The sequence below is a fragment of the Mauremys mutica genome, chromosome 1 (genome assembly GCF_020497125.1).
Source record: "Mauremys mutica isolate MM-2020 ecotype Southern chromosome 1, ASM2049712v1, whole genome shotgun sequence".
In the NCBI taxonomy this organism is placed as follows: domain Eukaryota; kingdom Metazoa; phylum Chordata; order Testudines; family Geoemydidae; genus Mauremys; species Mauremys mutica.
In genome coordinates this window covers 62,516,448-62,537,235 of record NC_059072.1, presented here as the reverse complement: position 1 = coordinate 62,537,235, position 20,788 = coordinate 62,516,448, and the positions used below count along the sequence as shown (strand labels likewise).

The window sequence follows — 20,788 nt, the reverse complement described above, 5'->3', positions numbered from 1 at the left end:
AGATTTCACGCAGCATGCGCTCTCTATCTCCTTCAGTGCCTGTCCTCACGGTGATCTCGCTCGGAGACTCCTGCATCTAAGTAGGGGAAGAAATGTTACGTTACGCCTGGTCCAAAGTATTTTTAATAAATAAACGGACAGACGGCATAGCACAGACTCAGCACGCAGCTGCGTGACGAGCGTAACGGAAAGCCAAAGAATCAAATGGACGCTCATGGAGGGAGGGGGGAACGAGGACGCAAGGTATCCCACAGTTCCTGCTGTCTCCGAAAAGCATTTGCATTCTTGGCTGATCTCCAAATGCTTCTAGGGTCAAACACAGTGTCCGCGGTGGGTCGGGGCATAGCTCGGCAATTTACGCACCCCCCCGACCCCCAGAAGTTAAAGGGAAAACAATCCTCTGTTGACTCTTTTACATGTCACCGTATCTGTACTGAATGCTGCAGATAGACGCGATGGTGCAGCACTCAACACCAACATCCTTGCTCCCCCCACGCTATGGATGGCTGATGGTACAAAACGATGGAAATCCATCCTCATCAGCCTATTGGCACATGGGGCAGTGCAAAAGGGCTGGTAACCATGACAACCGTACCAACTTGCTTGGGACCGGTCGGTCAAGGCCGCCTGTTGCTAATTTTTCATGGTAGATGGTGCAGTATGGCTGGTAACCGTCCTCATCATTGCAACAGGGGGCTGAGATCCATCAGCCCCCACCCTTCATTGTAAAGAAAAGATTCAATTGCCCCTGGACTAGCAGAGGGATGAGTGGCTCCCTCCTCCACACCCCTTAATGTCATCTCTGGACTATCATTGCAGCTGGAGGCTTCCTTCCACTCATTTCTCACAAACGACTACCTGTGTCTTATTCATGCATTCTATATTACTTCATCACACAAGTGGGGGGACAATGGTATTGGAACCCAGGAAGGCTGGGGGAAGAACGGAATGAACAGCTGGGGTTGTTTCAGGAGCACACCCTGTGAATAGCGTTCAGCTCAAAATTTATGCAGGATTGGACAGAGAGCAGCTGTGGTCTCTGGTTGTATGATACAGTGGTTCTCTAGTACACTTGCACATAATCTAGGCAGGACTGATTCTATTTTTAGATACCCAAAAAGGAGGGATTGACTCGGGGAGTCATTCCCAAATTTTGCTTTTGCGCCCCTGGCTGATCGACCAGGGGCACTTATGACAGCACCAAATGGCGCAGTGCAAAAGGACAGGTAACCATGACCATCTTATTACCGTCTTCTTACCAGTTCATGGTATGGTAGACGGTGCAGTATGCCTGGTAACCATCGCTGCTGTCATGCAAAAGCATAAGCATGCTGCTGTGTAGCGCTGCTGGTCCGCCTCTGTCAGCGGCATACAGTACACATACGGTGACATACACAAAAGGCAAAATAGGGTCCATTGTTGCCACGCTATGGCGTGTGCCAGGGCATTTCATGGAAAACGTGATCGAAATGATTGTCTGCCCTTGCTTTCCCGGAGGAAGGAATGACTGGCGACATTTACCCAGAATCCACCGCGCAAATGATTTGTGCAACAGCAGGCACAGGGGTCTCAACAAAAAATTCACAGAGACAGCCTAGACTCAGTTAATTGTTCGCAAAAAAGTATCATTGCAAGGAATTAACTAACTGTTTCCCATCTCACAGCTTCCACTGTCTCCAGACCTTCCACAGCATCCCCCTCGCAGAGGGTGGCGAAGATTAGGCGGCGAAAGAAAAAGACAAGGGACACGATTTTCGATGAATGTGTGGGCTGCTACCTAGCCGAGGCGGACCAGCAGAGGCAGTGGAGGGAGAAAGTCTCTCTGTACCAGCGCTCACACAGCGAATGGGAGGAGAGGTGGCGTGAGGAACACAAGCAGGCGAGTCAAGCAATGCTTGTACTACTGAGGGAGCAAACGGACACGCTCCGGCGACTTGTGTATGTTCTGCAGGACCGCTGCAGGACAGAGCCCCCGGCAGTATCTCTGCAACCGCCCTCCCCCGCCACAAAGTCACATACCCCCCTCACCCTAAATAACCAGGAGGATGCCCGCCCTGGGCTGTGAATACTGTCACTGCACCCCAGCAGAGTGCTCAAGTAACCAAAAGCTCTCATACCCAACGTTTGCATAAGTCCTTCCCTTCCGGACTCAAACAAGTCCCAATCCCAGTCCCATCCCATAACTGTGTACTTAAGTAATAAAAATACTTTGCTGTTAAGTACTGTTTCCGTCATGTTTCCTCACTGAAGACTGTTTGAATGGGGTGCGTGGGGAAGTGCGTTGCTAATTGCATAGGACAGGCACCTTTCGCAGGATACAGACACGGGGGCCGGATCAGCAGCGGGTAACACACACAGTGCAGTCAGCAGGCACCGTGGTCGGTATGGGAGGTGATTTCCAGGTTCTGTGTGGGCGGTGGGGATGTGACTTTTTAGCGGGGGAGGGCGGGTACAGATCTTATACAGCGGTCCTTGTCGTGGACCGCTGAGTCATGCAGCAGAGTAATCTGTATCCGTCCTCCTCCGCCACAAGGCCACATAGCCCCCCGCACACAGAATCCCAAAAAGGAGGGATGGCAGGCTCCGTTGAAACAAGCAGTCCGGCAATGCGGACCGCTGTAGGAGCAGGAGCCTGTCATTCCTTGAGTTTAGAGGCGGTCTTTACATCAGCGCACACCCTACCCACCGCAGTCTGCGTTCCAGTTTCGACCCTTTAACGAAAAGTCATGAATAAAGAAACCTCTCCTCAGTAACAGTGTGACATGTATTTTATTTTTACACGTGTCTTGGAAGTGGAGGAAACGGGGAGAACGGGGTATTTAACCGAAGAGGAGAGTCAACAGTAACTGGGTAAAGAAACAGGGGCAGGTTCAGCTTCTCTGTAAAGAAACTGAACAGTCACAGGTCACGCTGCTCGCTGGTATTTAAAGAGTTCCTTGTCGCTGTCCCAGGCGCCTGTATAGGGCTTCATGAGCAAGTGCATTAGCGGGCAGGCTGGGTCACCGAGGATCACTATAGGCAAATGCACATCCACAACAGTTATTTCGTGGTACGGGAAGAAACTACCTTCCAGCAGGCGTCTGAGCAGCCCACAGTTCCTGAGAACACACGCATCAGGAACCTTGCCCGGCCATACGACGTTCATGTTGGTAAAAAGGCCCCTATGGTCCCCCAGTGCTTGCAGAACCATTGAAAAGTAGCCCAATTTCTCAGCAGCTGAATGTGGAAGAGGTGGACGATAAAGTGCGAGGAGGAGAAAACGGCGAGGATTGCAGCGGGCTCCATGCTTGCAGTGCTGTGGCATCCACGCTGTCACTGACCAGAAAAGTGCACGAACAGATTGCCCGCAGCGCTTTCAGGGAGGGAGGGAGTGAGGGCGTGATTGACGGTTCAATGACGACAGTTACCCAAAACCACCCTCGACACATTTTTTCCCCCAGCATGCATTGGGGGGAAATCCCAGAATTCAAATGGGCAGCGGGGACTGCGGGAACTGTGGGATAGCTTCCCACAGTGCACCGCTTCGAAAGTCGACGCGGGCCCCGTGAATGTGGACTCAGAAGTTCGAATTAGTGTATTTAGTATGGATACACAAATTCGACTTCATAAGGTCGAATCCACAAATTCGAATTAAGTAGATTCGAAATAGTCCTGTAGTGTAGACAAGGCCTGAGTTAGCATTAATTTCTACTCATAGGAGTGCAGGGGTCAGAGGTGGGCCACTGACATTCTGTTAATACAGCAACTTGCCATTGGTCCACTTGCACATGGCTTGGTGTAGCTATCCCCTACCACTGTGACCAGTCTTGTCCAACATGCAGATGTCACACTGCCAGCAGAGGGTCAATGCTAAAAGCCTGTATAAGGGTCAGCAGAGGATTTCTTGCTGTAGAGCAGGGGTGGGCAAACTTTTTGGCCTGAGGGCCACATCGGGGTTGCAAAACTGTATGGAGGGCCAGGTAGGGAAGGCAGTGCCTCCCCAAACAGCCTGGCCTCTGACCCCTATCCACCCCCTGCCCCCTGACTGCCCCCCTCAGAATCCCTGACCCATCCAACCCCCTCTGCTCCTTGTCTCCTAACCGCCCCCCCTCCCAGGATCCCCCACCCTAATCGCCCCTGGGACCGCACCCCCATCCAACCCCCCCCTGCTCTAACCCCTATCCACACCCCCGCCCCGTGACAGACCCCCCCGGAACCCCACGTCTATCCAACCCCTCCCCCCCGTTTCCTGTCCCTTGACCCCTATCCACACCCCCGTCCCCTGACCAGCCCCCCCAGGACTCCCACACTTATCCAACCCCCCCCATCCTCCCGACCACCCCCCAGAACCTCCGCCCCCATCCAACCACTCCCTGTCCCTTGACTGCCCCCCCGGGACTGCCACTCCCTGTCCCTTGACTGCCCCCCCAGGACCCCTCCACCCCTTATCCAACCCCCAGCCCTGGCCCCCTTACCAAGCCGCTCAGAGCAGCATGTCTGGTAGCCGTGCCACCCGGCCAGAGCCAGACACACTGCCATGCTGCTCAGCTGGAGTGCACAACCCTGCCACCCAGAGCGCTGCCAGCGTGGCTGTGGGGGAGGGGGACAGCAGGGGAGGGGCCGGGGGCTAGTCTCCCTGGCTGGGAGCTCAGGGGCCGGGCAGAATGGTCCCGCGGGCCATAGTTTGCCCACCTCTGCTGTACAGTCTTATCGCTGCTAGCCAACCTTTTCCAATGCTGACATCCATTACCACTGGAGCTGCTCTAATTGGCAAGGGAAACAGTATTCATGGAATCTGAAATTAATTTAAGGAAAACAAAGCAGAAAGATGAATTAAGAAGCCATTCCATCTGACCACAGAACCATTTCTGAGCTATCAGTCTGATGTTATTAGCAACTGATACTTTACTTCATAAAAAGTGACCAATAAAAAGATAATAGTAGGAAATTAAATGAACCTTAACATGATTTAGAACTTTACTATGCAATGCTGAAATATTGTGGAGAAAACACTTGGAAAGAACATCAGAAGAAACCATTGTACAGGATCCAAATTGCATTGGTTTCAGTGAGGTATGTGAGCACATTAAGAGGGAAGTTATATCTTTCACTATTAATGATTAAGTTGACAAAAGCCAATCACCATATTTAAGATAATTAAATATCATTTATTATTTTACTTACACACACACAAAATATATATATAATACACACACACACACATATATATATATATATATATACACACACACACACACACACAGAGGTAAGACCCGCCACATTCATGATTACTGGTTGTCTGTTCACATGTACTGAAGTGACCCAGATTCCATTCACTCCAAATGTCCATTGAAACACAAAAGATATGAAATGGAAAAAGGATGGTCTCATGGTTAAGATGCAGGACAGGGAGTCACATGTCCTGAGCCTATTCCTGACTCTGCCAAACAGATTTACTTTGTGACTTTGGCCAACCCACTTATCTTCTTTGTAACAGAGTTTTCCTATCTGTAAGAAGGCAAAATTCATTACATGTTTTTAAAAACATCTCAAAACCTTCAAGATGGAAGACTTTCATTTTTTAATATTTAAATTTATATTCAAATGATATTCTGAGTCTCCTGAACAGCTGCTTTGAACAGAAATAAAGGTTTATTTTTAAATGGAGGTCACAGGACAATAGTACAGATAAATCACAATCTAAAAGGTGTAAGAAAGGGCAAAGTATAAAGCCTATTGAAGTGCCCAATTACCAAAATGATAATTTTCCATTAGTTTTAATTAGTTTCTACTCTTGATAGGTTTTTTTTGTTGTTGTTTGGTTTTTTTGTTTTTTTTTTTTGTTTTTTGGTTTTTTTTTGCAGATACAAGAAAGTTAAGGAAGTGTCCTGGATTGTACTTTGAAAGCCATGACAAATTCTTCCTGATGCCTTCCAGTTGAGAGAGAATCAATTTTTCCATTCATGGGAAATCCAAAATTTCAATTTTTTTCCATTCCAGAATGGAAGAATGTCCCAGAGATTTCAAGTTTCCAGCAAAATGAGAGTCAGAATTTATGGGTTTTTAAGGTCAATTGAAACAGTCTCAATTTTTCCTTTCTAGAGTTTGTCTGGGGGAATTTCAAAGAAAACTGGAAAAGGGTTATGTCATTATATCCCATTTAAAATGTTTTCAAAACAAAATGAATTTTGTCATGAGTTTTGGTTTTGAAACTATTTTATATTATAAAATATTGTAATATACAATAAAAATTTTGAAATAAAAAACAAACATTTCAAAAATTTTCTTTGGAGAATCTGGATGTTTGGTTTTCATTCCAATTCAGAATGAAGCCAAATTTAAAATCCTTTGTGAAATGAAGCCTCCATCCTCTGCATAACTCTAATATAATACGCAAATACAAAATTAAGTAGGAATAGAATGCTTTGATTTTCATTTCAAAATAAAATGTTTTGACCACACACACCACTTTTTTCAAATTTTCTTTCAAAACAAAGTTTAATTCAAGCAGCATATTTCCACAAAATGTTTTGCTTTTGATGAATTGGCATTTTCCAACAGAGAAACGTTCTATTGGCAAGTTTCTAACCAGCTCCACTTCCAATCCTTAGTTAACATTAGACACACAGCTTCAAACATTCACCATCTCACAATAGAAGTGCTTGGATCAGATAGTTAGTAAGCATGTTTCCTATTCACCCCAAGTGAATTTTACTTTGTGGAGAGCCAGTAAGGATATGTCTACACTGCAATTAAACACCCACAGCTTGCCTGTGTCAACTCACTCGGGCTTGGGCTATTGGGCTGTTTAATTGCAATGTAGACATTTGGGCCCCGGCTGGAGCCCGGGCTCTAGGACCCTTCCCGCTTGCTGGGACCCAGGGCTTGAGATTGAGCCTGAGCCCAAATCTCTGTATCACAATTAAACAGCTCCATAGCCCAAGTCCCATGAGACCAAGTCAGATGATCCGGGCCAGCCACAGGTGTTTGTTTGCTGTTTAGACATACCCTAATAGGACTTAAAGGGTGCCTAGGCCTATTTTAAAGGCTTATAGGGAATTTAAGTGCTGCACGGATGTTGTATCAGTCCTCTGCACAGGGCTCAAATTTTACATCCCTACTTGCAAAGGAGATTTTTTTTTAAAAACCAGACAAAGTCAGATGTTCAAAATCTCAGTAGCTGATCAGTCACCATACAAAAGATACCAATATAGACCCAAAGAGATATGTCCTACTATTTGTCTAACTCTCTGGGTTCCTCAGTAAATCCATCAAATTGGTCTTACTTTAAATTAGTACATTAAGAACAGTGCCAGGAACCAGTTGGTCTCTGAATAAAAACAAGAGTCAGGCTGAAGTAGACAATCAAGTGAATGAGTACGTTTGAGCTTGAGAGTGCTACACATAATTCTCAGATAGGAAGGTATATTTATTCTCAGATGCTCCAGAGGGATAATAATACAGTTGGCACAGCCAGAGGACATCTCAGTTTCTGAGCTAAATAGAACTTTCTCCTGTTTCTTTTAAAACATGTAATACTGTGTTAAACTGAAAATTGAGACATATATAGGACTTTTGAAGGTCAGTATTATGCTGTACCTTTATGTATTTTGCTCTAACACTACATAATTCTAAGTATCTCTGAGTGCATATCATTTTAGAAGGCTTTTTGTGCCCCAAACACCGAAAAAGCAGACAAGACTAGAGTTCTGAAATGTTACAATCAGATGACATCTCATAAGAGTATATATGAATTGTAGACTGAATGGTATATAAAGCAAGTATAAATGAACACAATTGGCCCCCTCTAAGTCTCTTCCTTCATGTTGATGAAATTAATTTAAGGAAGGTTCAAATCAGGCTGACAGACCATATTCAGAGTACTGTAGTTATTAATGATTTGAAGGACACAAGAATTCAAAATGAGCTTGACAAACAGGAGAATTGGTCTGTAATCCACAAGATGAAATTCTATAAAGACAAGTACAAAGTATTATACTTAGAAAGAAAAGAAAGAAAACAAATCAAATGCACAATTACAAAAATGGGAAATAACAGGGTAGGTGGTAGTACTGATAAAAAGGATCTGAGGGTTACAGTGGATCACGAATTGAATGAGAGTCAGCAATGTAATATAGTTGCAAAAAAATAAAAAAAGGCTAATATTCTGGGCTGTATCAACGTAAGTGTTGCATGTGACACGCAAGGTAATTTCCCCCTAAACTGAGCACTTACAAAGGGAAGTTGTAGAACTCCTATCATTGGAAGTTTTTAAGAGCAGGTTAGACAGACACCTGTCAGAGATGGTCTAGGTATACTTGGTCCTGCCTCAGTGCAAGGAACTGTACTAAATGAATTCTCAAGGTCCCTTCTATGATTCCAAGTCATTTCATTCAATTATCCAACAAGCAAGAGATCTGTAAGGCACATGCTCCACACTACCTTACCAATTTTAAGCTTGTCCTTAAGAACAACTGCCAAAAATGAATTTGAAATAAACTAAATCCTGAGAGCCCTCATAAAGGCTACTTAAATTAGAAAGTGACACAGCTAATCAGTTTAATAAAAGTATTTATTCTTAACAGCAAAGTTACAGTACAACCACCATTGCTCACTATATTCAAAAGTTTCACACTTCCAATGAACCACTCAATTTTAGGTTTATATGCAAGTGGCCTTTCTCCAACTATTCCCTACAAATTAAGGCCCCAACCTTGCAATCAGATCCAGCTAGGTCAAGCCTTGCACCTGGCATGGAACATCCCCAAAGTCACTGGGGCTGAGCATGGGTACAAGGGTCCACCCATGTGGCTCTAACTGTAAGATCAGGACCAAAGACTCTGTAGCCTGGCACTTGTTAGAGTTTAAGATTCTTATTTTAACTATTTTCTTTTTTCCACAAATGTGATAGTGTTATTCCTGGTGACAAAAGCAGTCTTTAAGAACAACACAAATCAGTAGCAGATCAAGTTTCTCATGGTGAGACGAGGGACCAGGTGAAACTGGAGTAGTATGTTCACATGCTCCACCCAGGAATGAAATGTACCCTTTGTCATAGGCGGCAGGTTTGTATAATTTTTGGTGGGGCCCAAAATGGTGGTGCCCCCCTGCTCCCACCCTGTAAGCCGATATAAAATGAAGCTACAACGCGTCAGTGCCACAAGATTACAAGGGTCAATTAAAAGTGGAAAGTCAGAAGCAACACTTGCCTACTTCAATATACAGTATTATATTTTGTTGCACCTGTTGTGATGAAGTGGGAATGTTCTTAATATTTTCTCTGAATACTGTGTGGGTGCCTCAGTTTCCCCTGCAAGATGCCAACTGAAGGTGTTGGGGACAAAGAGATCAGGTGGCCTCCTTGTCCGGAAGAGAGACAGAGGCCAGAGGAGGGAGTGTCAGTTTGGAGCTGGCTGGGGAAATGGGGAGAGACCCAGAACTTGGTTCTGGGCTCCCCACCCCCCAAGATGGACCTGACAGAGGGGTTCTGTTTTCTGTACCAACAAGCTCTGTTTAAACTGTGTTCCCGTCATCTAATAAACCTTCTGTTTTACTGTCTGGCTGAGAGTCACATCTGACTGCGGAGTTGGGGTGCAGGGCCCTCTGGTTGCCCCAGGACCAGCCTGGGCAGACTCACTTTGGAAAGTGCATGACGTGGAAGGGCATGCTGAATGCTCCGAGGTCAGACCCAGGAAGGTGTAAGCTTCTTGCCCTGGAGACAGTATGCTCAGAGAGGAGGCTCCCCCAGAGTCCTGACTGGCTTTGTATGGAGTTGTTCCAAAGCATCACAGCATCCCCTTCCACACCATGCGCTTCCCGGAAGTCTGCACAGGCACTGACACTCCCTCCTCCGGCCTTTGTCTCTTTTCCAGGCATTAGGAGGCCACCCGATCTCTCTGTTCTCCAACACCTTCAGTTGGCACCTTGCAGGGGAAGCTGATTTGGGAGAAATGAAGTAAAAGCTGCCCAAACCGAGCTTGAGCACTCCTGAATTTTGAGGTGTTCAAATCTAGAAGGCAGGTGCTGGGGGTGGGAGAGGGCTGTGGGCTCCATGGGGGAGCACGGCAGCAACTGTCTGGAGCTGCACGGAGCCAGACACGCTGGTCTGAGTGGCACAGTAAGCGGTTTGGGGGTTGGAGAAGAGGTAGGGAGTTCCGGGGGGCAGTCAAGGGACAAGGAGCAGGGGGGGTTGGATGGGGCAGAGGTTCGGAGCGCAGTCAGGGGACAGGCAGCAATTGGATAGGCATGGGAGTCTAGGAGGTTTATCAGGGGACAGGTAGGGGGTGCGGTCCTGGGGGGGAAGTTGGGTGGGGTCTCAGGAGCGGGCAGTTGGGGACAAGGAGAAAGGAGGCTTAGATGGGGCTGAGGTCCCAAGGGGCAGTTAGGGGCAGGGGTCTCGGGAGGGGGTAATCGGGGAACAAGGACCAGTGGTACTTAGATAGGGGGTGGAGGTCCTGGGGGGCAGTTGGGGCAGGAGTCTGGGGAGGGGGCAATCAGCGGCCAGGGGCTGGGATTTAAAGGGCTCTGGGCTGACAGCCGCGGGGATCCCAGAGCCTTTTAAATCCCAGCTGCAGCCAGGAATCAGAGGGCTCTGGGCTGCCCGCTGCGGCGGGGAGCTCAGAGCCCTTTAAATCTCAGCCGCGGCTGGGATTTAAAGGGCTCTGGGCTGCCTGCAACCGCGGGGAGCCCAGAGCCTTTTAAATCCCAGCCGCGGCCGGGAAGCAGAGGGCTCTGGGCTGCCCGCTGAGGCGGGGAGCCCAGAGCCCTTTAAATCTCAGCCGCGGCTGGGATTTAAAGGGCTCTGGGCTGCCTGCAACCGCGGGGAGCCCAGAGCCTTTTAAATCTCAGCCGCGGTCGGGAATCAGAGGGCTCTGGGCTGCCCGCTGCGGCGGGGAGCTCAGAGCCCTTTAAATCCCAGCCGCGGCCGGGAATCAGAGGGCTGTGGGCTGCCCGCTGCGGCGGGGAGCCCAGAGCCCTTTAAATCTCAGCCGCGGCTGGGATTTAAAGGGCTCTGGGCTGCCTGCAACCGCGGGGAGCCCAGAGCCTTTTAAATCCCAGCCGCGGCCGGGATTTAAAGGGCTCTGGGCTGCCGGCAGCGCAGAGTAGGGGAGAAACCTAGCTCCAAATATTGCTGGAGCAGAGCCCCTGTCTGTGAATATTCCTGGGGCTAAAGCCCCAGGAGCCCATATAAGTTGGCGCCCATGCCCTTTGTATTTCTGTTAGTTTGTAATTCTCCCTGTATTTCTGAGGTTCTTGTATGAACTGCCTATACAATGAGTGAGTCTACTCATACAACTAGAAAAGTATTGCAAGTAATAACTTTCAGCTCACATAAGCTAGAAACTAATTGGCACAATACCTAATAGAACTGACTCTTAGTCAAGGAATTAACAGCATAACAAGATATGTAAAGCAGGACATTGAAAATCTTCATTTCCATATGTGGCACCACCACATACACAAACACACTTTACTAGTGATGTATAATAGAAGCCCATTTGCTCCAATAACATATTCAGATAAATCTTGCAACTGGTCTTATAAAATGCATATGTTTTGAGTTGTCAAATTCTGGAAGTTATGGCTTTTGGGACTGCAGCATTTAGAGACCAGAATGATCCCTGGGTCACACCAAACTAATCAGCACAGGACCTTGGTGGGGGAAATGGACAAAAGATGCCAGCTTTGTGCATGCTATATTCCAGGGACTGCTCTAATCCCCATACCTCTAGGGCAGCTTTAATTTATGCTGATAGTAACAGTTCCCTAGGGGCCATACCACTAACCAGATATCATTGGAGGAAAAGGTGCTTGGGCCACGGCCCTTTTTCCCAGCATGCCTTGACACCTCTATGCTGGACAAGTGGCACAGAGCTGGCTTTGTTGATTTTACACTACCTGAAAGTTACCTTGCTGTCTAACTAGGGCACCTTTATAGTCCCTTTGGGTTTCTCCAGTGAAAAGAGACCATATTGGGGGTCAGGACCTGACCCTAGTTTGTTTGTTTGTAATTTGTGTTTATATTTGCTTATCTGACCTTTGAGATCTGTTGTGGCATTACACAAATATTCGGTTAGCATTAAGAAAGTGATGCCAGAATGGGGAAAACAGATTTCCTGTAATCTGGAATTAAATTGTTATATAGGTCTTTGAAAAAGAGGCTGTGATCACATCCACAGGTCCAAGTGGATCTTTCTAAACAGCTTTGCTAAGGGCGTCATCACTTCAGCAGTGTCAAGACAACCATTGTACACATTAAGAGACACCACAAGGGAACAATGTGAACAAATCAAAATTCCTAATACATTAGGTTTATAAATGCATTGTGAAGTCGTGGCAATTATAAAGGGGAACTGTAACGCCTGAGGAGACTGTTTATAATCAGATGCCTTCACCACCCCAGTCTTTGTTTTTACTGAAGTTAGCTAATAATAAGGGGGGAGGTGGGGAGAGCAGGCAGAGGAGGATCCTCCCCTCAAAGCACAGTATCTTTTTAATTCTGCTAAACACTGTGCCTGTTTTCTTATTTCATCACAGTTGGTTGCCATGAAAATGCTGAAATTGTGATATCATAACCGTGATCTCATTGCAGGATCAAGTAAAAAGAGAAGATGGACTATGCAACTATTGATATTCTGTTGGATTTCATAAACAGTTGTGGGGTACTCTCTCCTCATTTTCCAAAGCCTTGTTTGGATCCACAGGCCCCAATCCTGAATATGTGGGGGGAATTTCTGCACCCACATAGCAGGGTTCCATGTGAGGGCAGGCTCTGCCCAGCATATCACATAGCAGTTACTATTTGCTTAAATATTATCTTTATAATATAGACAGTGTTAAAGGCTTATGTAGCATTCTGAGCTGTTAAGACAAGTCTGTAGCTATCCATTGGAATACATATCCACTGGAGTAGTATAAGCATTTCATTGAACAACACAAGTTGTCACCCGCCGTGTCAGTATGGAAAGGAACCAATATGTATCAAGGAACATGCACACCCCCATGTCATTAATTTATTGTCCTCTGTTCCACAAAACATATTTTTACAAAAGAGATGGGTTTCCTTTCCTTTTGAATACTGAAGGTCTAAGAAATATTAGCAGCTAAACCGAGACTCCAGTTGCACTGCTCTCAGCACAGTACTTGGGTGTAAAAAATGTAGCTAATGTTGAAGCTGAAGCATTTATAACATTGAAGAGATCCATTTATTAATCAAGCTGCTACAGCACAACATACAAAGCAATCCTTGGGAAATACAGCTATGTGCATTATGAAGAGGGCAAGGCTTGCTATTGTCTTTCTTCAGTTTAACTGCCAAGCTTTTTAAAAGGTTACTAAATCTCATTGATTAATGAAAGGTGCATAATCTCAGCCAGACAGTTCATAAACATTCCAGCTGTAAATCAGACCCCCGCCCACGCTTCTCCAAACTGATTCCTGACAAATTATAAAGAGCGGCGTGAGCGGCGTCTGCCTTCCCCTATCTTAAATGACACTGCTAAGGGGAATTAAGTTCAGCAATCACTCCGGTGTTTGACGTGCAAATCCGGGCGTGTGAAATGGGTAATGTGACTCCAGAATGACTCTGATCAGTATGTACAGTACAGCTCATCCAACTAAAACTCATCCTTTACCCTCCCCCTCTCTACTCATTGTGATCGCTCTGGATTTTGTGATGAGCCTCAGAGGGAGCCCAAGTTAGGAACAGTGTCAGGCAGCAACAACAAACAAACAAAAAACAAAAAAAAGGGGGGGGGGATATTTCTCTCCCCTCCCCCCTCCATTGACATCCACTTACCTTTCACTTGACTTTCATACTCCGCTATAATCTCTTTGTCCTTTTTGAATCTGCTTGGTGTGGACATTATCCAGGCGGCGTTTCCCGGACGAGCTGGGTCAAATGGTCATAAAGCAGAGCCCCGCGGACGGCGAGGGGAGCGGCGCCCACACGCGCTAGCCCAGCAGCTGCAGGGCTGGGTCGGTGGCGACTAGACTAACCCTGGCGCGGGCACCATCTCCTCCAGCCACGGCAAAGAGAGCCCAGCCCCGGGGCCAAGGCGGGGTGGGGGGGACCCGCTCCCTCTGCACAGGGCTAGCGCCGAGCCCCGCTGCTGCCCCGCGCCGCTGTCATGTCTCCGCGCACCAGAGGAGGTGGGGCGGGGCGGACAAAGGGTAGGGGCGGCCGGGTCAGCTCCTCAGCAGCCCCGGGTTACTCCAGCGGCTGCCGCCGGCTGGGAGAGCAGCGAGCTGACTAGCCCGAGGCGACAGCACCGCGCGCCGCAACTCCCCAGCTCCGGGCCCAGGGCGGAGCGGCGTCCCTGGGGATAAAGTTCTCGCCTCCGGCGTGTCTCTCTCTCTCTCTCTCCCGCTCCCCCTGCTGCTGGCCTGGGGCAGGAACCCGGACTGCGTCTCCGCCGCCAGCGGCCCGCCCACCCCGCCGGCAATGGGCAGGGAGGGAAGCTCGCTCGCACGCTGCCCCCACCCCCCCGCGGGCGAGCAAGCGCCGGGCTCTCGGCGTAGAGCGAAGCCTCTGGCGGCCAACCGCAGCCGCCACGCCCGCCCGGCCCCCCAATGGCGGGGAAGGGGGCGGCCCCAGCACGCTCGGCTGCCCGGCTGCCTCCCGTGGAGCAGCGCAGCCCAGCCCCGGAGGCTGCTGAGCCTGGCTCGGCTGTGGCAGGGTGGGATCAGCTGCTGCTGCCGGTGTCCTCTCCCGAGAGCCTATGGTGAGCGGGTGTTAGCTGGGGGAAGGGGCGTGAGGCGGCGGAGATAGATAAGGTAGGTGATGGAAAGCCCTTGGTCCTGGCGTGGAAAGTTAAATCCACACGCTGCAGCAGCCGCCGTCGCGGCGGAGGCATATGGAGAGGGGAGGAGGAAGGTGGACAGGCTGGGAAGGGACCGTTTAGTTTGGGGATCCCGGTTACTTCCCCGTTACGGTCCTAGGGAAGCATTGTGTCTTGTTCGTTTTCAGTAGAGGTCACGCCCAGTACCGCAAACGTCGGGCAGCACGAGACGCCGGAGGGCTGGGAGGAGCCCAAGAAAACCTGCGAGCTGAATGAAAACGGTTTAATTTCCTTTATCATTAACAACATTTTCTATAACCTCAGTCTCATGAGGCTGCTGCCTTTCTGATACGGCTTATTCACAACAAGAGCCACATCACTCCACTAGGTCTAGGTGTAAGCACTTGCATTGGCCAGCTCAAATCATAACATATGAATTAACGTAAATTGTCCTTTGGCAGATTAGAAGAATACACCACTTTTTTTTTAATGGATGGGGTGGCAACCACAGATGCTGACTTTTGCTTTTGCCTGTAGGTACTCCTCTCTAACCCCTCCCTCCACCTCCCCACAGCGAGTGGCAGGCAGGGTCTCTGGGGGAAGAGGCCAAGAGTGGCAGGACCTGAGAGGGGGAAAGCAGGGAGAGGCCAGGCAGGGCCATGGTATGGGTGGCTGGGCCCACAAAAGATTAATCTGGCCCTGTAGGTACTAGGCACCCCCTATTTTTTTCAGTGGGTGCTTGAGCCCCAGAGCACCCACAGAGTCAGCTCCTGTGGTGGGAACATCACTGCAGCAGATTAAGGCCTTAGGGACCTAGCTTCCACCAAGTGAGAGAGGGGAAATACATAAGTCTTTTTAGTAACTTTAGAAGAAATTGTATCTCAGTGCCCCAAAGATCTAAAGGATAGGAAGAACGGCTGGCAACAGAGACAATGGCTAGAGGTGGGAGGAATTGAGAGTATGCCACTGGCCCACAAATTAAAAAAACCCGGAGTTCAAACTGAAGTATGTGGTCTATTGTCATCACTGGTATCCACAGATTCTGAAGATACCTCATCTCCCCTCCTCTACCACTATTGGGAATAATTCTGGTCCTAATTGCTGAAGTTTTGGGGGGACTGGAATCTGATTCACCCTCTGTAACCCTACAAGAGGGCTACACTCTATAGGACTGGTGCAATTTTAGATTATTGGTACAAACTCGGGAGGCAGAATTTTCTTGGAAGCTTGGCCCTAGGTCTTCAGGTTACACGAAGAAGAGCTCTGTGTAAGCTTGAAGGCTTGTCTCACTCACCAACAGAAGTTGGGCCAATAAAAGATATTACCTTACCCATCTTGTCTCTCTGTCTTCTCTATGTCATTCATTATTTTCCAAACCTTTGTCATGTCCCCTCTTTTTCCCCTACAAGTGAGTTATCTTACCCAGACTTCATCAATATTGTCAGTCCTGATGGAGCCTAGCTAAAACATCCCTTTTAGCGCAGTGAAGGCTGTTTTCAAAGTTGTTTTTGAAGATAATTTAGTTCTGAGTTTGACCTACAAATTATATCCCTTCAGCAAGAGACACAAAAGCAGTTAGTTCCTACCTATCCCTGATTTTCCTCAACACACTTGATGCTCACATTTTGTCTAGTGGCTGCTTGTAGCTATGTCCATCTGTTAGTCAATGACATGCTGAGTCACAGGATGATAGGCCAGATTCACAACAGTATAGGGTGCCTAACAGATAGGGGATTAGCTAGAAAGATAATGGAAAGCATAATTACGCAAGCGCTGTTTTTTCTTCAGGAAGTCCATCCTTTCTATTTGTCAGCCATGCCTCATGGCTGCCAAAAACCTTTTTATCCTTGATCACACCTGGTTGCACTCAAGTTCTCAAATAACAAATAGTAATAATGAAGTAAAACAATAAAGAGTTCGAGGGCACATAGAGTTGCCAACAAGATGGACTATATTGTCACCCATGAAAGCTTATGCTCCAATACATCTGTTAGTCTTTAAGGTGCCACAGGACTCTCTGTTGCTTTTTACAGATCCAGACTAACACGGCTACCCCTCTGATACTTATATTGTCATAAGTATCTAGGAATTCCTTGGGGAACAGAGAGGGTGTCGAACCATAATACAAAAAATAGCCTGAAGATATTGCGATGGCATAGTTGTGTAAGCTGCCTATGCACCAGCCTCATTTCCAAGTAATTAGGTGGACACAGGCCCCACAGAAGAACACTTGCCCCGTGTACTAGGACTACCAGACACCTCAGAGGGTTATAGTTACAATTTGTTAGTTTGTTTTTCTCCCTACTTTTAGAGCCTAACGAACATTACTGTCTTAGCCAGAGGAAGACAGCATTAGTAGGACAGCTCCTTTTACCAAAGGTCCAACTAAAAAAGAAAAAAATCCCTAATCCCCACACTAAGCTACAGCTAAAAGAGAGAATCTTCCTTCGACCCATTCCAAGTATCTACAACCACAGGATTGCTTTCTACAGCCAAGAGCACAGCTGGGAAACCCCCACCAAAAGCACCAGTTCTTACTGTGTTTACAGTCTCCCGCAGAAATCTATCTCATTGTTCGGGGGAGAAAATTAACTCCCTTCCCCTAGGCCCACCTGTCCACTCAAACTATCTCTACTTCTGGAAGCCTCTGATTCCTTTGCATGCCTTGTTACAGGGCAGAGCTGTCAGTTTCATGGCTCAGTAGTTTGCCACAGTTTCAAACTCTTCTTATCTCCAGGTCTAACAGCTCAGGCAATCTTTAAAGGCTAGCTTCCTCCTTTCTGCCCCATGGAAGGGTTGAACTCTTTCCTATCTATTTGATCACTGATAAAATGGATGAAGACCCCTTTAAGCCCCTTCTTGGTCAGGGGCGGCTCTAGGAATTTTGCTGCCCCAAGCACGGCAGGCAGGCTGCCTTCCGCGGCTTGCCTGCGGACGGTCCGCTGGTCCCACGGATTCGGCGGACCTCGCCTGCGGGAGGTCCTCCAAAGCCGCGAGACCAGCGGACCCTTCGCAGTCACGCCTGCGGGAGGTCCGCCGAAGCCACGAGACCAGCGGACCCGCTGCAGGCAAGCTGCCGAGGGCAGCCTGCCTGCCGCCCTCGCAGTGCCGGCAGTGCGCCCCCCGCGGCTTGCCGCCCCAAGCACACGCTTGGCGTGCTGGGGCCTGGAGCCGCCCCTGTTCTTGGTTCACAGAGGGGCAAGGTACATCGCCCCATCACACCCGGATAAACAGACTACCAATAGAAAGCGCATAACAACAGCCATGAAAGAACGAGGAGCTCTAAGCACTGTCACTGAAAAAGTCAAGAATGAAACTCTAAATGCAAGGTCTACCTAGGCATTACAGAGGTTATGTCACCTGGCTGCTGCCCACAGTTAGCCCTTGGATAGAAGTGGGACTGCATAGAGGATGTGCATACGTGTGTTTTGGAGGGAGCTGACCATAATGGATGAATCTACACTAGAAATTTTGTACCAGTTTTCCAGCAATGATGTACCTGGTCAGACCAAGTCTTCATGATGTGGTAGGGGAAAAAAAAAAAAAGCTGAGCCCTGCCTACACTACCATTTAAAACACTGCTAACACAAGTACATGGAAAATGGGTACAAAATTTTCTAGCATAGACAAGACAAAGCCCATGGACATATCTGTTAAAATAGAAGCAGATACATGTGTTTCTCTTAAAGAGCAATTGTCTGTGAAGATACAAATTTCACAGTCTGCCTCCAGAGATCTCTCTCCCATGTGTCAAGATGATTGCTGGTTAATTCAGTATGCTTAGCTCACTTGCTAGTGTGTCAGCAGTGGGAGCCACCTTCCATATATGGGCATTGAGAGATGTATGTATGCATGTGCGATGGCAGGCCGGGGAGCCTGCCAAAGTCAGGAGTCAGAGCTCTTTGTGAGCTGCAGAGATAAATTTTGGTTCCTGAATTATGCTGGAACTCCAGGGCAACCAGCCTGAGCTGGCCAAACCCCCCGATTTTTTTCTTCAAGGATTGGGAAAGGATTGTGTGTTATTACATGGGCGTAATCTTCTTTTAAGATGTTTCAGAGTCAATGAGCTCAAGTCTGGACTAAATTCTGCACTGATTTACATTGCATGCAATCCCACTGCAAAGACTTCAATCATAGAGTGCAAGTCCCACAGAATTTAGGCTTTTATGTTAGCATGGGCTCTATAATACCAGATCTGAGTATGGGAGAGGAGCTTTAGAGGGAGTAGCAGGTTATTACAGAAAAGCTGTTTTTAAAGAAACAGGGCTTTGAAGGTAGCCTTCTAAATTAATGCTATCTTTAAAAAAGTCTCTATGTTTTTTAACCTGTCTTTGGGCCTCATCCTACTCCCACAGAAGTTTGCGTAAAGCTCCCTTTGATTTAAATGGAAACTGGATCGGGCTCTAGTTTTCCTTGAACATGGCATTTTCTTATTTCAACCATTAACAATAAAGAGGCTTTCTCACTGCCCCTGTACAGTCCCCCATAAATTAATTTGATAATAGTTAGGTGTTGTCAGAGAAAACACTCTGGTTTACTATTCTTCTAAACATTGTATTTGATAAACTTAACATGCTTGTTCCAATATTAACGTGTGTGTATATATATAATTCTCTAAGGAACAGGCACTGGTTTAGCTCATGGCTAGAAATACAGTAGGTTTGATTCTGCTTTCACTTACATGATGTAAAACTAGTGTAACTCCATGAATTTCAGCAGATTTACACCTGATTTACACTCATGTAACTGAGAGCAGAAAAAAGCCATCTGTCCAATGCCCTGTCACAAATTTTGCCTTTGCAACTGAGACAGAGACATTTTATGATTGATTAACTTTTAGGTTAAACTGATGGTTTCTTCTGGTTTCTCTTTGATGAATTGGGTTGTGGAAGGTTTTTATTTTACTTGTTTGATTATCTACCTTTACACAGAAGCATGCATGAGATTTAGATTATGTGTCATATGATGAATGTTTAGAACTTTTTCATAATATTATTTTTTATGGCTGTGACAGAGGAATGGAAGGCAAAAGGAAGATGATGTTCAGATTAAGGCACAGTACTGGGAGTTCTGGATACTGGGTTCTAGTTCCATCTCTGCCACAGGTTGACTTTGGTGGGATCTGGATTTCACCTTGAACTAAGACCAGCTTCTGTTCTAAGTGACATAGCTATAAAACTGGAAAAACTATTGACCTCAGTGTCAAAATCTGGCCCTTAATGTATCTTTGTCCCAGTTTTGTCAAATGGGGATAGTAGAATTTGGCTTCCGAACACTGGTGCTGTGACTCTAAATTAATATTTGTAAAGCATGTTTACATCTTTGAAAGGGGGATATTATGGAAAAGTATTACTGTGTATTGTTGCAAAGCACACCATTGGATTAGTAATACAAATAAAGTAGGATACTGCAGTAGTAGAAAACTGGTACAGTACTTGTATACTGTGCTCTTGGTTTCCACCTGAACATATAGGATTAACTAATCTACACCAACAGAGAATTGTGTTTTTTTAATTACTAGAATAAACACACACATCTGTATGGTAAAGCAAAGATGTGTTTAAACAGACAGCAGTTCCTACAATACCCTCATGAATATAAATACAAAAAAAGGAAAAACAGCATGGCACTCTGGCTTTTGTCTGCTTGAAAACTTCATTATTGTATTTCATTTGCGTGTCCTGATGAACGGTTACAGTATTTGCTCGCCTGTGCTACTAACAAAAATAGACCCTATAGCTGATTGCTCGTCGTGGAATATCCCTGCAATATTCTCTGTGTAATACAAAATGTAACACATTAACCCCCTTTGGTAACAAAACCAGACACTAATTTTCTTTAGACTGAAAAGGAAACAGAAATAATTAATTATGCTTTAAAATTAGACTCAGTCAATCATCTTACTGTTGGACATAGTCTCTAAACGAAAGAACAAAGCTTGAATTAAAACAATGAAACATTTTGCGAGGTATTGCAAAAATGATGATAGTCTAGATGCAGTGTTATGTTGAGAGCTTGTTTAATGTTTG

The 20,788-nt window shown here is 46.8% G+C and overlaps 2 protein-coding genes across 3 annotated transcripts in view; one reads left to right on the top strand and one right to left on the bottom strand.

The window, feature by feature from the left end:
• SRGAP1 (SLIT-ROBO Rho GTPase activating protein 1) overlaps positions 1-14,328 on the bottom strand; it is a 252,847-nt gene extending 238,519 nt beyond the window's left edge. For both annotated transcript variants that reach the window (XM_045033003.1, XM_045033011.1), the window contains exon 1: positions 13,778-14,328. In XM_045033003.1, coding sequence (XP_044888938.1) covers positions 13,778-13,844 — 67 coding nt within the window. In that variant the 5' untranslated portion in view covers positions 13,845-14,328. The remainder of the gene's footprint in view (positions 1-13,777) is intronic.
• Positions 14,329-14,422: 94 nt separating this feature from the next.
• LOC123378094 overlaps positions 14,423-20,788 on the top strand; it is a 37,735-nt gene continuing 31,369 nt past the window's right edge. The window contains exon 1 of the mRNA XM_045031620.1: positions 14,423-14,702. Within this exon, the coding sequence (XP_044887555.1) occupies positions 14,423-14,702 (280 nt within the window). The remainder of the gene's footprint in view (positions 14,703-20,788) is intronic.